The sequence below is a fragment of the Mirounga angustirostris genome, unplaced genomic scaffold (genome assembly GCF_029215605.1).
Source record: "Mirounga angustirostris isolate CCGP_5_RB_7025 unplaced genomic scaffold, mMirAng1.0.hap1 SCAF_12, whole genome shotgun sequence".
NCBI lineage: Eukaryota > Metazoa > Chordata > Mammalia > Carnivora > Phocidae > Mirounga > Mirounga angustirostris.
In genome coordinates, this window is record NW_026991720.1 from 68,090,522 (window position 1) to 68,106,826 (window position 16,305).

The 16,305-nt window shown below is 40.0% G+C and overlaps 1 protein-coding gene across 1 annotated transcript in view; it reads right to left on the reverse strand.

Annotated features, from left to right (window-relative positions):
- ASB4 (ankyrin repeat and SOCS box containing 4) overlaps window positions 1-16,305 on the reverse strand; it is a 62,022-nt gene that overhangs the window by 9,848 nt on the left and 35,869 nt on the right. The window contains exon 3 of the mRNA XM_045864672.3: window positions 4,073-4,563. Coding sequence (XP_045720628.1) covers window positions 4,073-4,563 — 491 coding nt within the window. The remainder of the gene's footprint in view (window positions 1-4,072; window positions 4,564-16,305) is intronic.

Sequence of the window (16,305 nt, forward strand, 5' to 3'; positions counted from 1 at the left end):
AAACCAAAAAAGTATGGAGAAATCAGAAAGCGTGTAATGAGGCTCTGCACATGGTTTAAGGGCCACTCAGAAAACTGGCCTCTGCTCTACACTAATTCCCCGGTCACGCTCACTCTTCACGGAAGCTGCACTCGTTATATTTAAAGACAAAATGCTCACTTACCCAACACAGGTAATTTGTCCCCAGATATTCCCTACTTTCCCCTTCCTGCCAACACCTCGATCACAGAAGAGACGTAGATAAAAGTTACTCTCCTCTTGTAACACATTACCTACTTCCAGATTAGGGTTCCCAGATTTAACTAATAATAATAATAATATTGACTGCCAGATTAAATTTGAATTTCAGGTAGACAACACAGAATTCTTAGTGTAAACATGTCCCAAATATTGTTTTTTAAGATTTTATTTATTTATTTGACAGAGAGAGCAAGAGAGCACAAGCGGGGGCAGCAGTAGAAGGTGAGGGAGAAGCAGACTCCTCGAGGAGCAGAGAGCCCAATGTGGGGCTCGATCCCAGGACCCTGGGATCATGACCTGAGCCGAAGGCAGACGCTTAACCATCTGAGCCACCCAGGTGCACCCCGTGTCCCAAATATTGCATGGGACATATTTATATGAAAAAGTACTTAATATATATCTAAACTTCAGATTTAACTGAGCATCCTGTATTTTATTCGGCAACATTATTCTCAGCCTCCATTCAGAAACAGTTCAAACTAAGTTATGTGTACAGGAACATCATCCATTCATATTTCAGGAGACTCCTTCACACTTCTGGTGCCTCAATTTGCACCTGGCATACTCCCACATATCACAGTGAGATAACTTGTTACCTTTCATTCGGCCGAAAAAAAAAAATTAAGTAGTTCTTAACCTGCAGTCTTTCGATGCACAAAGTCCAAAGCTCCCACTGCTGTCATTAGGTTTTGCTGACACTGACCACTATGTTTTCGGCTCACAGAAGATGGTTCTCATAGCACGAAAGTCTTCGTTAGGAGCCTGACAGCCTCCCAGTTCTCTTCACTGGCATGTCAGGCTTCTTCCAGAACTAAGACAGTTGGACACACTGTCTTCAGGCCTCAATAATTATTCTACTGGGCAACAACAACAAAAGAGATCCTTAAGAGACATCAAACTCCATATCATCACTCTACCCTGACTACCAGGAACCTTGACCATCAAATGAGAAAGGACTGTTGTGGACTCAGGGGGAGAAGCTTCTGCTTCTTCTTTGTCCACCTGGAAACAGACCTTCACTTTCTGTGGGTCTCTGGTGTCTCTATTCTCTCTTCAGGGAAGAACAGTTGGACAAAAATTTCTTTCTACAATGGTGGCACCTGGAGAGACCTCTAGACACTTGCTCTCATCATCTGGCCCCTGGAAGCATAAATTAAAAAAGAGATTCAAGATAAATCTCCCTGCCACCCTTCCAAAACAATGCCACCTCTGTAAGCCACTTCAGCCAAAAAATTCTTTTTATATTGATATATCTGTGTGCAGAAAAGTACTTAATGATCAAAGAGACTGCTTGTATTCTGGGCTTCATTTGCAGCATTGTTCAACAGCAGAAATCATCCTTACCTCCCCCAAACCCTTACATACCTTTCCCTCCCCTAGAAAAATGTCTTTCTTGCCCTACAAGAAAACCCAATCTTGGCTCCCTGGGGTGTCACTTCCTTCTGAATTATGCCGAGAGAAAAAAAATCAAATGTCCTTTTGTACCCTGGAAAGCAATTGCAGACCCTATAATTCTTTTTTTTCCCTTATGTAATTTATACATTGGCTTTCAGTGAAATACACCCTCTACAAATTTGCTTTGTATTTGGAAGACAGCATCTTCAGCTCTGACCTTGTTCCTTGTAAATAGGGAAACTGAATTCCCCATCCACAGGAGAACAAATCACTTTATCTTCTGGATAAATGAGTCAGTCATTTACTTGTCGTAAAGATGACTTTCTCTTTGGACAGTCGGGCTGTGGAGTAGTTGTGCTAAATCACTTTGAAGCATCTGCATAGTAAATGGAATAGTTTTTCTTTAGTTTTCCTTTGGAAGGGGGCCAGTTCCCTCACACTGTCTGTTGGGTAGCAACAAAAATGTTTATAATACCAGCCATCAACCAGTGGCCAATCCCATCCTAAATCTCTTTAGCATATGGCCAAACTGGAGGAGTTCAGAGGAGCGAAACATAAGGGAATAAGAACATGCTAACTCTGGATAATGTCCTTGGGGCACACAATCAGCCACCGATGTTACAGGCTTGCGGAGCCACCGAAGTAAAGCTAGGAGGACGGACTCCTGCAATAGATGAGGTGTACATTTTGAGAGGAGGAAGATGAAAGGAAACAATTTTGTTGAGCGCCACTACTGGGCTGGATGATGGACATATCTTACCCACTTATTCCTGAAACATTTTGGAAAAGCTGGTATTTTTACCTTCATTTTTTCAGATGAGGAAATTGAGATCTGAGAGATCAGGGACTTGTTCAGAAATCGTAATGCACATAAATAGCCAAGCCAGGACTCATCGCTAAGCCTCTGCTCCTAAGCCTCCTCTCTGTCACCTCTCAGGGAACTGCTTTTGGGAAAAGGACCTGGGGACCTTCTTCACATTTGCAAGACTTCTCACTGGAGAGCAGAAACTCCCTGTGAAAGCCCATTTCCCTCAATCTGGCTCTCAAAGGGGAAAAAAGAGGAAAGGGTATTCTAGCTACTTTCACAGAGACCTGTTTCATCCACAGTCAACTAGCAGTGAGTTTCAGGCTAAAACACGGCATTTTGTCTCTGGGCAGTCTCCCACATTGTCTCTCCTGGTTGGAGAGGCCCCCTGTGGCTAACCCAGGCCCAGGGCACTGATTCCACTGATCAAAAATACGTAATAATAGCAAGAATGACAGCCACCATTTTTCTAATGGTTGCCACTCACCAGGCACAGTGCCAACACCTCTCAAATGTCATCTTGTTTCATTCTGAAAGCAAACTTAGGAGAAAACAGTTATTATTCACAGATAAAGCGAGGTGGAACCTCGCTGGAACCTCCATGCCCTTCCTCCCTCTCCACCCTTTGCTCTGGAAAGAAGGTGGCCTTAGAAAATAAATACACACGGAATTATGCTTTGTGGAGTGAGCCATAGTAGAAAGAGATCAATTGTCTGTCTTCTAGAAGTTGCACTATGAAGATGGCCCTACTAATGAGATGTAGGTGGAGCAAGAAGATGAACAAAGACCAAGGGAGAGGTACTTGCAGATGTGGGATGGAGCTGGGGCAGGCACTCTGCAAGGACTGAAGCGACTCAAGAGGAAGAGTAAAGAAAGGTTTGCACCATCCTCTGGGCTCTGAATATATCTGTGTGCTACTAGTAAGATTAATTTCCTTCTAATGTAGGATCACGTCTGCATATTATTGCAAAAGCATAAAGGCAGAGTGTACCCATTTCACAGTGGAAGAATCTGAGGCTTGGGAGACTTAAGTAATGTATTCAAAGTAAAATTCTTAGGGAAGTGGAAAGACCCAAGTTTGTTTGATCCCAAAGTCCAGGCTTCTTTATTCCTGGCATGAAGAGTTTGGCTAAGTCTAGACTGAACGAGTTATAAGTGACAGTGCAGAGATAAAAATGTAAAACAAGAACAGTTCCATACGTAATTTAAAATACATTCTGTACGTAATTTAAAATATATTCTGCTCAAAAGATGGCAAGTATTTTCCTGTCTGACGCCACTGGTCTCTGCAGGAGACTTAAAGTAGCTTTCTGATCTTTCTCAACTCAGTCTGGCAGAAGCTGCTAGCTGTTCACTGGCGCTCACACGAGGCATGGAGAATTATCTGCCACTCTTGTTCTCATTCTTAGCTCTCAGCCCCAGATTTCAAACCAAACTGGACAAGGACCGAGTCGCCAGGGTCGTGTATGTCAGTGTGAGGTCAGTTGGAGAATCAAAGGGAGTTAGCCAGAGACTCAAGTCTCAAATAAGCTTGAGTTATCTCCAGAGTGAAGAGACCCAGCCATCCTTGGAGTCTCTGGGGACCCTGCTGACTACTGGGTTCTGCACTGGGCACCTTGCACATAGCCTTACCTTGTGGAACTGTGGAGGGTATATCCGGGCAGCCCCATGGTTCAACAGGAGCTGGTAGCAGATCTCAGGCTGGGCCGCCGGGCGCACAGAGGTGACCTTCAGCACGTACTGGATGGCCGCACAGCCGTTGATATCCATGAGATTGGCTTCGGCCCCCGCCTCCAGCATCATGTGCATGAGCACGTGGTCACAGTTCCAGGCGGCCTTGTGCAGCGGGGATTTGAAGTCATCATCCCTGGCGTTGACCTCGGCCTTGTAGTCCAACAGCATGCGGCAGATCAAGTGGTGCTCCCTGCTGTACTCCTGCTCTTTAAAGCGGAGGGCCCAGTAGGTGGCGATAGCCAGCGGGGTCTCCATGTGGGCGTTCACACTGTCCACTATGGCCCCGTGCTCCACGTAGAAGGCCACCAGCTCCGAGAGGCCGAAGTGGGCAGCCGTGTGCAAGGGCGTCTCCTCATCCTGATTGTTGGTCTTCATGTTCACGTTGGCCCCTAGAAAGGGCGATTGAGGAAGACAATTACGTCAACATATTTTGCCATTATTCCTGAGGTTCAAGACTTTTCCCACCGCTTCCCTTTCAACCTTTGACTGCCTTACATAAGCCATCCTTTCCAGGGTCCTTTGTTGGTCCCCAGGGAAGCCAGGCATTTGAAACAACAGGGCCGCCTCCTGGACAACCAGCAAATGTACTGGGGTTGGGTAAGGGTGGGGGGAGAACCGACGATTTCCACGGGAAAGCCAGAGCACTCCATTGAGTTTCAGTTCCCCAGGTGGATTGGAAAATACAAAGTGATTCCTGTAACTAAATAGCTTTTATCGATAAAATAGCAAATATCATTGAAAATAAAGGTTATATTGCAACCTTTGGAGCTCACACAGGTGGCTTTAAATAAAACCAATTTCTTTGAATGTTTCACAAAATCATGTTTTTCTTCTCTTTCAAAGCTGGGAACCTGAAAGTTTGGTCCAAGCAAACTTTAGTATTATGGAAGTTGCCCAGCTCTGACTGCCAATAGCTGATACTAGAGCCACCCAAGTCTAAGACTCCTTTGGAATACAACTGGGGGAAAACTAAGAACACAAACACTGTGACCACCAAGCTAGCCTAAAGGTCATATTTTGCTTGGAAAGGGGTAGAAGCCAGTCTAATAGAAATACTCACTGAAAGAAAGAGAGTGACTTAGAGGCATATTTGATTTATGGCTGATAATGGTTGTTAGAAATACAAATTTGTACTGTTTGGAAAGCTCCGCAGAAATTACTTAACCGGACTCACTTATCTAACACACTAGGAAACTGAAGTGAATTTTATTTTTCTGATAGAGTGTGTTAAGTACTAGAATGGTCAACTTAAGAAGCTGAAATTTTCCTTCTCTGCCTAATTTAATGGGGTGAACGCATCGACCCCTAGGGGGCCTACTCTATAATCAATTCTACTGGAAATTTTCATAACTACTTCAAGTTTAAATCTGGAAAGATTTTTTTATCATAATGATTATTATTTCAGCAACTAATATTTATTAAGCACTTACCATTTGTAACATTCTGAGCTAAATGCTTTTCATATGTTGCCTCATTGAATCTTCCCTAGCAACCCTTCGCAATAGGTGCAATTTTTACCCTAATTTTACAGATGAAGGAATTTGTACTTAGAAAGGCTAATAACGACATCAAGCTATGATGCGATAGAACGAAGGTCTGAGAGCAGACAGCCTGGCTTCAGAAATCTCTTACCACTGTATATCCTACCTCATGATTTTTCTAGAAGAAATCTTTCCTGTACTTTGCTCTCTTTGGGTAGTTGAAAACTTGAGAGGACTAGAGAAATCACGTTGCATTTTGTGATTTTTTTAAAAATTTGTTTTCCATATATTGCCCCTTTATGCCTTTGTTTATGGCATCCTGTGATCAGGCAGAACCTACTTAGGAAGGGCAATACTCCCACACACATGCTCAGCATCCTATACAAAATCAACCCCCCAGGGAGGTTTCTGAGAGCACTTTGCGCTATAAACTCGGAGGCTGTCTGTTCTCTCAACTTGCAGAGAGCAGACTTATAACCAAAGATGGTCTCCCACAGAGCCATCCATGTGCATCAGTATTCCACCCTGGAGAAGCTCTGTGTCAGATGTCTTTCCAGGTCAGCCCTGCTTTGCTCTGGAGGGAAATGGAATGAATAAGAATGGCTTCCCAGAAGCCAAATGCAGGGTCACTTCAGACACTGGAGAATTTCCAGTAAGGAAAGGAATCAAAGGGTCAGGATGAAAATTTTACAGGCCAACTTGGAACAAACCACATCCTTTATTTTTTAATGTACTTGGACTTTTACTATTGATCCTTGACCTGTTGGTACAACTAGATGTGCTGCATAGATTTCTTTTCTGAATAGGAGATCTTTATTTTTTATATTTGAATTGTATCCTTGAGCATAACTTTTCCAGAGAATATATAAAGTGGGACAATTTGAGTACTTTTTTATTTTAGATTTTGTGCTTTATTCAAGAAATTAGAGACCTCAACTATAAATTCTTGGAAACTTCTAACAAATATTCTTTTTTTAAAAAAAGGTTTTATTTATTTATTTGAGAGAAAGTGAGCGAGAGAGAGAGAAAGCAAGCACAAGTGTGGGGAGGGGCAAAAGGAGAGGGAGAAGCAAGACGCCAGATGCCCTGCTGAGCAGGGAGCCGACTCAGGACTCGATCCCAGGACGCTGAGATCATGATCTGAGCCGAAGGCAGACGCTTAACCGACTGGGCCACCAGGCTCCCCTTAATAAGTATTCTTAATGTGAAAATACAATATGTTAGCTTCCTAGCACTGCCGTAACAAAGTACCACAAACTAGTTTGCTTAAGACAACAGGAATGTGTTCACAGTTCTGGAGACTGGAAGTCTGAAATTAGGATGTCGGCAGGGTTGGCTTCCCCTAAGGGCTTTCAGGGAGAGTCTGTCTCATGGCTCTCTCCCAGCTTCTGGTGATGGCTGACAATCCTTGGGGTTCCTTGGCTTATAGATATTTCACTCCAGTGTCTGCCTCCATCTTCGATCATATGCCAGGTCAAGAAATCAAACACCTCCAAGAGCCAGAGAAGCCCTCCACTTTCCTATGCTCCTTCCCCAGCGCAACTCCTCCAGCCCGCCCAAGGTATTATTCTCCTGAGTATTATGCATTTCTTATAGTTTTACCACCTCTGTATGTATCCCTAAGCAAGAAAGTTTTGTTTCATTTATTTTTGAACTTTATATAAGTGAAATAATAAACACATATTCTTCTATGACTTGCTTCTTTCATTCAACATTATGTTTGTGAAAATAATCTATGTTGTGATGCTGAAGCTGTCATTCGTTCATTTGATTGTGTTCTGTCTCACTGCACAAGTAATCCACAATCTATCCATCCTACTGGTGATGGACATTTCTAGTTTCAGGCTATTCCAAACATTGCTGTGCTGAGCATTCTTGTACATTCCTGTACCCTGGTGCTCACATGCAGGCGTTTCTGGGTTCTATGCCTATGAATGGAATGACTGGTTCATTGGGTGTTCATACCTTCACCTTTACTAGATAGTGCCAAACAGGCCCAGTTTACACTTCCATAAGCCATGCGTGAGGGTTCTTGTTGGGCCACATGCTCATCTATGGCTGGTATTTTTGCTCGATTTAATTTTAGCCAATCTGGTGGGTGTGTAGTGATACGTCATTGTGTCTAAATGTTTGTTTTCCTAAGTAACAGTTAGCTTAGACAAATTTTAACATTGCTATTGACCAACATTGCCTTTTGCTTACTACCATAAATTTTCCATGGTGTTACAGAATTACTTTAAATGTCATTTGAAAGGAATTACATGATATTCCACAAGTTAGTTTACCCAACTGTTGGATATGAGGATTTTTTTCGAATGTTTTGATCTCATAATTAATGCTAAAATTAATAAATTTGTATGAAAATTTTAAGATTATTTCCTTGGCATAAATTCCTCCTACATCGAATCATTAAGCTGAAATGTGTGAACTGTTTTAAGGACTTTTATGAATAATTGTCGCAAGTTATATAACTCATTGATGTGTAGCAGTGATATTTCACTCACCAGTATGTTGTTATACTTTAAAAAACATTTTTTGCTAGTTTGGAAGTTAGAAATGGTCTTCTTTTTTAAAAAATCTAAGTTCATTTGATTACTAGAGTTTGAACACTTTCTCTGTAATTATTAACTAGTGTATTTCTTCTTTAGTTAATTGTCTAAACTTTTGTCCTTTTATACATTCCAGACTTCCTGCTTTGTTTTCATTTATATGAACCATTCATTAAAATAAGATGTAAGCCTATGTTATAATTGCTACAAAATTTTTAACCACTTTGATCTTTCTTAAATACAATGACGTTAACTTTCGATAGTCAAATTTTTCCCATTTTTAAAAAATATTAGAATGCCTTCCTCTCAGAGTTTGCATAGCTATCCAGATTAATTATAATTTAGTTTTTTATACATTTTTAGAAATGTTTAACATTTGATTCACCTGGAACTTATTTTGCTGTAGACATCAATTTTAGGAAGAACTGACATTCTTACAATATAGAGTCTCTCCGTGCAGAAATATGGTCTATTTCTCTAACAGTTTTCTTTACACTCTGTAAACTATCCTTCCCAAAAATTTACAGCAATTTTCATTGTAGGGGATAAATTATTTCATTCAGGGATAAATTATTTCTTGGGTAAAGTCACTTTTAATGAGAGAGGGCCCTTCATGAACCCTTTAATGTATGCAAGATGGTCCCCAAAAGTAGTCTGGAATGCTAGTAAAGGAGACAGATACAAATTTTAATTTGTACTGATGATAAAGAACAAGGACTTTTCAGATTCTGCCTGTGGGCAAAGAAGACAGAGATTTGGGTACACTAAGAATGGGATGAAGAGGGGACACAGGATGAGAATCTGAACAGAAAGAGTGGGAACTGGTCACAAGAAATGACTAGGCCAGGCCAGAGGGAAAAGATAATGTTGAAGCCAGGATTACTGAGGGACATGATGCCAGTCAGTATTAAATGTTTTCTCTTCTCCCATACTGCGAGATAGTATCCTTTCATTACTCCCAACAGAGAGAATCAATTTCATCAGTCTTAGTTATGAGACTTCACGTTTTCTTTTTTTGTTTGTTTTTTGTTTTCAAATAAAATTCAATTGCCTCACGTGCCCATTTGTTAGATTGGCTGATCATCAGTGCTCAGTCATCATGGTGGCGCCATCTGTTGGGCTTTGCTACTCCCTACAGGCTGAGGGTTGGTCCTCAGAAGCATCCTCTCCAGACCATCCACGTTCCCCACAACTTCTGGCACCTTGAGAGCTACTTAAGAGTGCAGCAGAGAGCAAGTCTCTGTCACTACAGAAACTGTCATTTCTCTATATTTCCAGACTCGGGGAATCCACGTCCCCTACCATATCCCTAAACCGGACCCTGCCTCCTTCTTGTCTTAATGGACTTGATTTCCTGAAGAGCCTGTGTTTAAGTGGGAAGATCAGTGGTGAGGCAGAGGACGAGGCCACCCCAGTGCTTCATTTCTCTATATTTCCAGACTCGGGGAATCCACGTCCCCTACCATATCCCTAAACCGGACCCTGCCTCCTTCTTGTCTTAATGGACTTGATTTCCTGAAGAGCCTGTGTGTAAGTGGGAAGATCAGTGGTGAGGCAGAGGACGAGGCCACCCCAGTGCTTCTCACCCTTTAAGACAGCCTTCCCTATTCTGCAAGGAAATCCATAGATAATAGCATCTACTTTCATATCTAGTCTTTTAAAAATAAATAGGGACACCTGGGTGGCACAGTCAGTTGAGGGTCCCACTCTTGGTTTCAGCTCAAGTTGTGATCTCAGGATCATGAGATTGAGCCCTGCAACCAGTTCTGCACTTGGTGCAGAGTCAGCTTGGGAGTCTCTTTCCCTCTGCCCCTGCCCCTGCCCCCTCCCCACGTGTTCTCTCTCTCCCTAAAATAAATAAATAAATCTCAAAAATAACTAGATACAATACTTAGCTAACCTATGTAGGCAAAACGAAAGTAATTTCTAATAATTACCACTACATAGTTATGATTGTTACAAATAATATAAATATTACAATGATGTAGTACAAAATTCAGTATGTTAATAACTATCCTAGATGCCATAATGAAATAGTGATTTACTTGAACCCATACGTAGAAGCCTAACAGCTATGTATTTGAACTGACCAGGGTGTTTTACATTATAATTCAGATACCACAAAGGTCATTGTCATAACGAAGGAATGGGGGAATGAGGCAAAGTGAGGGGAAAATGAGGGTAAACATTGGTAAAGTTCTGAATAAAACCAAGTCCAATCTTGCCTTGATTTATACTGTAACTGCATTCTTGAAAATGTTCATATCTATTTACAATTCAAAAGTATTTTGTACTTATATGCAAAATGGAGTTAGGTTAGAAATCTACTGTGTTACTACATCTAAATATCTAGTATTATATCAGCACCAAATCTAAGCTGTTTTACAAATTATACAAAATTCAAACATGCAGAAAATATTATAACAGACATCCATATACCACTACCCATATCTGACAGATAATTTTTTGCCATATTTGCTTGAATTTTATATTTTCCCAGATAAATTTTTACAGAAAAAAAAATCCAGGGGCGCCTGGGTGGCTTAGTCATTAAGCGTCTGCCTTTGGCTCAGGTCATGGTCCCAGGGCCCTGGAATCGAGCCCTGCATCGGGCTCCCTGCTCTGCGGGAAGCCTGCTTCTCCCTCTCCCGCTCCCCCTGCTTGTGTTCCCTCTCTCGCTGTGTCTCTCTGTCAAATAAATAAATAAAATCTAAAAAAAAAAAATCCAGCTCATTTCACCTTTCTTCCCTTTCTTTCTCCACCACGACTACTATCCTAAAGTTGTTTTTTGTCGTCCCTTTATAAATTTTTGTTCTTTTATCACTCATATATGTATCCAGAAACAGCATATATACTATTATTTTGTGTTCATAAAAATTATATAAGTGACATCTCTCTTTTCAACCTGTTTTTATTAGTCGCATTATGTTTTTGAGTGGAAAGCTGATTTTTTTTTATTTCAGCTGCTGAATAGCTTCACATTATATAATTAAACTACAACTTAACTATTCCTTTACTAAAGACAGTTGTTAAGCTTTTTCATAATAACTATATCTTTTCAATTGTGCAGGAGTTTCTTGAGAGAGAGAAATAAAATTACTGGGTACTAGTATGTGAGCATTTTTAACTATATTAAATTATATGTATCAGTGGTTATACCAGTTCATATGTCCATCAGTAGAGTTTAAAGGTTCAATATCACTTACAACACTTGATGCCATCAAACCGTTTAATGTTTACCGATTATATGGTGTAAAATGGTATTTTTTATTCCATTTGCATGCCCCTGGTTACCCGCAAGTCGAGTGTCTTCTCGACAACAAGATGCCCACTTGTATTAATTGTTTCTTCATAGCTTCTGCCCATTTTTCAGTGGGTTGTTTGTGTTTTTCTCATTTATTTTTCAGGATATAAACAAGATCATTATGGAGATAATGATAAAGACTTGATCGGAGGCAAAGGACTTCAATAAATGGGACGCTTCACTATGTGGATAGGAAGATTCAGTATTGTAAGGATGGCAATGTTGCCTGGGTTAATCTATAAATTCGATGCCATTCAAACATTTTTTTTTCACAGAATTTGCAGAGTAAAGAGCATATCAATTTTGGAAAAGAGAAGTAAAAAGAATGAGAAGGAAAGAAGAGGTCGTGAAGAAGGGGTGCTCACCCTACCAGATATCCAAGCAAATTGTAATTAAAACAATGTAGGATTGATGCATAGAAAGACAACTAGACCAGTGAAACAGAATGCAGAGCTTAGAAACAAACCTATTTACAGAAAGCATCTGTAATGATAGATGGGGTATACCAATCAGTGGAGAAATAATAGACTATTTAATAAAAATATTGGGACCAAAGACACTGTTGTAAAAGCACAAATTAGATCTTTTGTGTGGTGTGTGCATGTGTGTTAAATTCCAATTTAATAAAAGGCAAATGTAATCAACTAAATAATCAACTTCTTAAATAAAAGCATAGGAGTTGGATAGGTGGGGAATGGGCAGTCCTTCCTGTTGGGTCACTATGTTTACCGAATGCCTTCTCAGCATATTAACTTTTTTTTAAGATTTTATTTATTTAGGGCGCCTGGGTGGCTCAGTTGGTTAAGCGACTGCCTTCGGCTCAGGTCATGATCCTGGAGTCTCAGGATCGAGCCCCGCATCGGGCTTCCTGCTCAGCAGGGAAGAATCTGCTTCTCCTTCTGACCCTCCCTCCCTCTCATGTGCTCTCTCTTTCTCATTCTCTCTCTCAAATAAATAAATAAAATCTTAAAAAAAAAGATTTTATTTATTTATTTGACAGAGAGACAGCAAAATAGGCAGAGCAGCAGGCAGAGGGAGAGGGAGAAGCAGGCTCCCCATTGAGCAGGGAGCCTGATGCGGGGCTCGATCCCAGGACCCCGGGATCATGACCTGAGCCAAAGGCAGACACTTAACTGACTGAGCCACCCAGGCGCCCCTCAGCATATTAGCTTTTGATGGAGACAATTTCATCCAAGACTTCTACTAGATCTATTAGATCCAAGCCTCCTGTTAGATCTAAAACAATACGGTGCTATCTTCTTGAATTCTCCACTTCTTTGACTTTCCCTCCACCAATTTGCCTGATCTATAGACTGTCCAATACACCTGAGGGTCACACAGTGTTGGTGGTTCTCATGTCCTTGTTCAGTCTTTCAGCAGCCTGGAAGAAGTAGAGACCAGCTGAATAGTCGCTAACGTTGGTTTTGTTCCTATTCTTTTTGTGCACAACTTCCTTAAACATTCTGCATGGCAGTGACCAGCACTTCTGTCAGGGGGCCACTCCCAAGATTTAAATTATTCCTTGACTCAGGAATACACCTTATTATTTTATATAATGCCCCAGCAAAATGGCACTGGGAAGTAGTTTGTCCCAGTCCTACATTTGAATTGATCCTCTTTTCCTTATTTGCAGTCCAGCCCCTCTCCACTTCCTCTAGGTCAGAAGAGCAAACATGAGGAATCTATGTTTTCTGGATTCTCCAGGGATTTTGACTTTCCCTTAGGCCACCAAAACTTTTGGTCCCAACTAGCTCAACATGGAACATTTTACCCATTCTTTGAAATGCTCTCTTCGATAACAGGGGTCAAGTGTTCATCTCAAGACTCATTCACTCATTCCGTAAAGAATTATACTGTTTCTATTCTGTGTCAGGTACACAGAGACCCCAGCATACACCATGGTCAAGATCCTTACTATCAAGTCATTTCCATACGAGATGAGAGTTAGAAAATAAACACACAAGGAAATGTGCGACAAGACCATTTCAGGGAGTTGCAAATACAATGAAGGAAATAACACCAGTTGTAATGATCGGGACCACGAGGGCTGGCTACTGAGGAACTGACCTCTGACCTGTGAGTAGCTGTGAAATATCAGGGAGGAAAGCTTTCCAGGCAGAGGGAACAGCGAGTACAAAGACCCAAATGGGTGAACAAGCTTGAACATTCAAGGAACAGAAAGAAAGTGAGAGGAAGAAACACAGAACATAAAAGTGAAGTTACAAGCATGATGTTGGACCTTCTAGGCCACGTGAGAAGTCTGGGTTTTATCCTTTCATCTCAATCATTCTAGTTTAATGTGGCACTTTATCAAGTTTGTAGTAAAAAGTTAAAATATTTCTTGGTTTCTTAGCATTGGCGGCATATTTGATGCCCTTTTGAAATATTTTAATCCAGTATCATTGTAACAGAAAAAAACCTACACTTAAGCAAAAAATAAAATACTCTTTTTATTATTTTAATTTCTTTCTTTTTTTTTTCATTTTGGGAGAAGGGCGATGCTATCATGTTTCCTTGAAGACTTGCCTACATTTCTTTTGTACTTACATATCCTGACGTATCTTCTTCCACTTTTGTTTCTAAGCTTTCTCATTTAACATTAAATATACTTTATAAGGTATACATTACTGGATTTTTTAAATCATAGAGTATGCCTTTTAATAAGTAATTAAATCAACTTTTGTCACTGAGCAGCTATATGTCTTTAAACAGTGCTGCCCATATGAGTAGCAGGTGCTGGGAACCAAAATAAGGGAATACACATGATTTTCATACTACCCTTCTTCTTGAATAAATTTATACCATAGCTCCCTCTGAGGTTAACTTATTTTATTAAATAAGTTTCTATTATTTTGTATTCAACAATAAGATACATGTTTAAAAAAATCAGAAGTATAGAAGAACTTGACTGACAATTTCCTAGAATAGATGCATTTACAAACACACTTCTCTTAACTATGTTTGTTTTTACATCTTTTGGCAATTATTTCCATAACTCCAGCTAACTTACTGATTTATCTATTTATTATCAAATTTAGGTAGTATTCTTTACTTTCTGATATAAAAGGTAAGTTTTAGTTTACTTATACTAATCCTTCCTCCTTTCAATGTTTGGTCTTTTCATCATGTTTTCATTCTTCTGTTGGAATATTGAAACTTTATTGCACCGAGGTCTCTATCTATGAATTTGTTACGTTATCTCTACCACCTCCTTTAGGAAATGACATTATGTCCAAGCTATTTCCCTCCTATACTTACACACCTCATTTCTGACAGTTAGAATTTACACTGTCAAAGCTGTAAGGTTATTATATTCAGCTCTGCAATCTTCGATGTTTTGTCCATGGGTACTTATAAAAGTTTTTCAACTAATAAACAGTATTTAAACGATGATGTCTTAAAAGCTGAGGTCATTTTGGCCTCTAACTAGAAATGCAGAAGCATGAGCCATATTGCAATGCAGCAAGGTTCCACCTCAGTTAGAGCATGCTGGGGTCTTACAGCAGTGAGCTGGCCCACATGTTCAAGGAAATCAGCATGATGACGTAGGTGGCCAGTGTGAGTCCCTGTACGGAAAATAAGGTACTCATTGTTTATCCTAGCTACCATTTGCGCCCCCCCTCCTCAAATGTATTAATCTAATCTGGGGTTGTTGATCTTGTGTTTATTTAAAAAAAATAAAAGGGATCCTTCTAATGCAATTTTGACTACTGCGTTTGGTTTTTGTAATCACCAAACTATAGTTATTTTAATTTCTTTCTCTGTGCTGTTTGGAGTCCTTTAAATATTTGCCAGATTCAGAAGATGGCCAAGCTAGATTCCTAGAACTTCCTGCTCTTTCTATCTCTCGTCCCTTAACCCTCCCCCTCCCCCCACGCCAGGTCTGCAGGGGTTTGGAACCTATCATTAGTCAAATGGAGAAGAAGGGATAGAAGTGCTAGTTGAGGAAAGAGAGTATGCATCCCTTCCCCAATTGGCTGTTTTCAGTCTGCGGTGGACTTGAGCAAGGGGAAAGGAGAGTTTAAGTCAAGTTTGAATTATCAGCCCTGGATGTCCAACTTTTGAACTGAGAGTGACTTTTGACACTTAAAGTGACTATATAACTTTTTCTTACCTAAGAGTTACAAGAGAAGACATGGACCCACCTGAGTTTTCTTCCCAGAGTAGAGGAGAAACTAGACCCTCTAAATAATTTAAAGAGACACTGGAAAACAAAAATGAAATTCTTTTATGAATAACATCTCATGTATTTTGCTCGGTCTAGTTAGTAGTCATGTATCTAGTGAATTGTTCATTCAGGGCACCTTTTGGTATATTTTCTGAGAACTCAAATACATGAGACTATTTTTCTGTTGTCATCATACATTAAAAATAAAATTGAAAGAGTGTCAAATTCTTGGGTAATTTTCTCCACAATATTCCATAAGTTCGTTCTACTCTTTTTTAATATTAAACATTGTGGAGAAATGACATACCACCAAGTTTTTTGTTCCTTTAAAAGCAATCTTTCTTTTATCCACTCCTTTGTACACATCTGCTATCTTTTATTGTTGACATTGAATATTTTATTTAAGATATATCTAGACTTATTTTTTTTTTTCATGAGTTTTGCCAGGAACCAAACTTACCCATTTCATCTCTGTGTGAATAAGTGTTTTTTAGACAAGAATTTCTTTCTCCTACCCTGGTTTTAAATATTGATCATGTTCAAAAAGGAGACATTTCTTTATTATTGAAAGCTATAAAACCTCCTTTTTGTTGTTTAAAAACTTCATCACCCCCTAATTATCAAGTTGA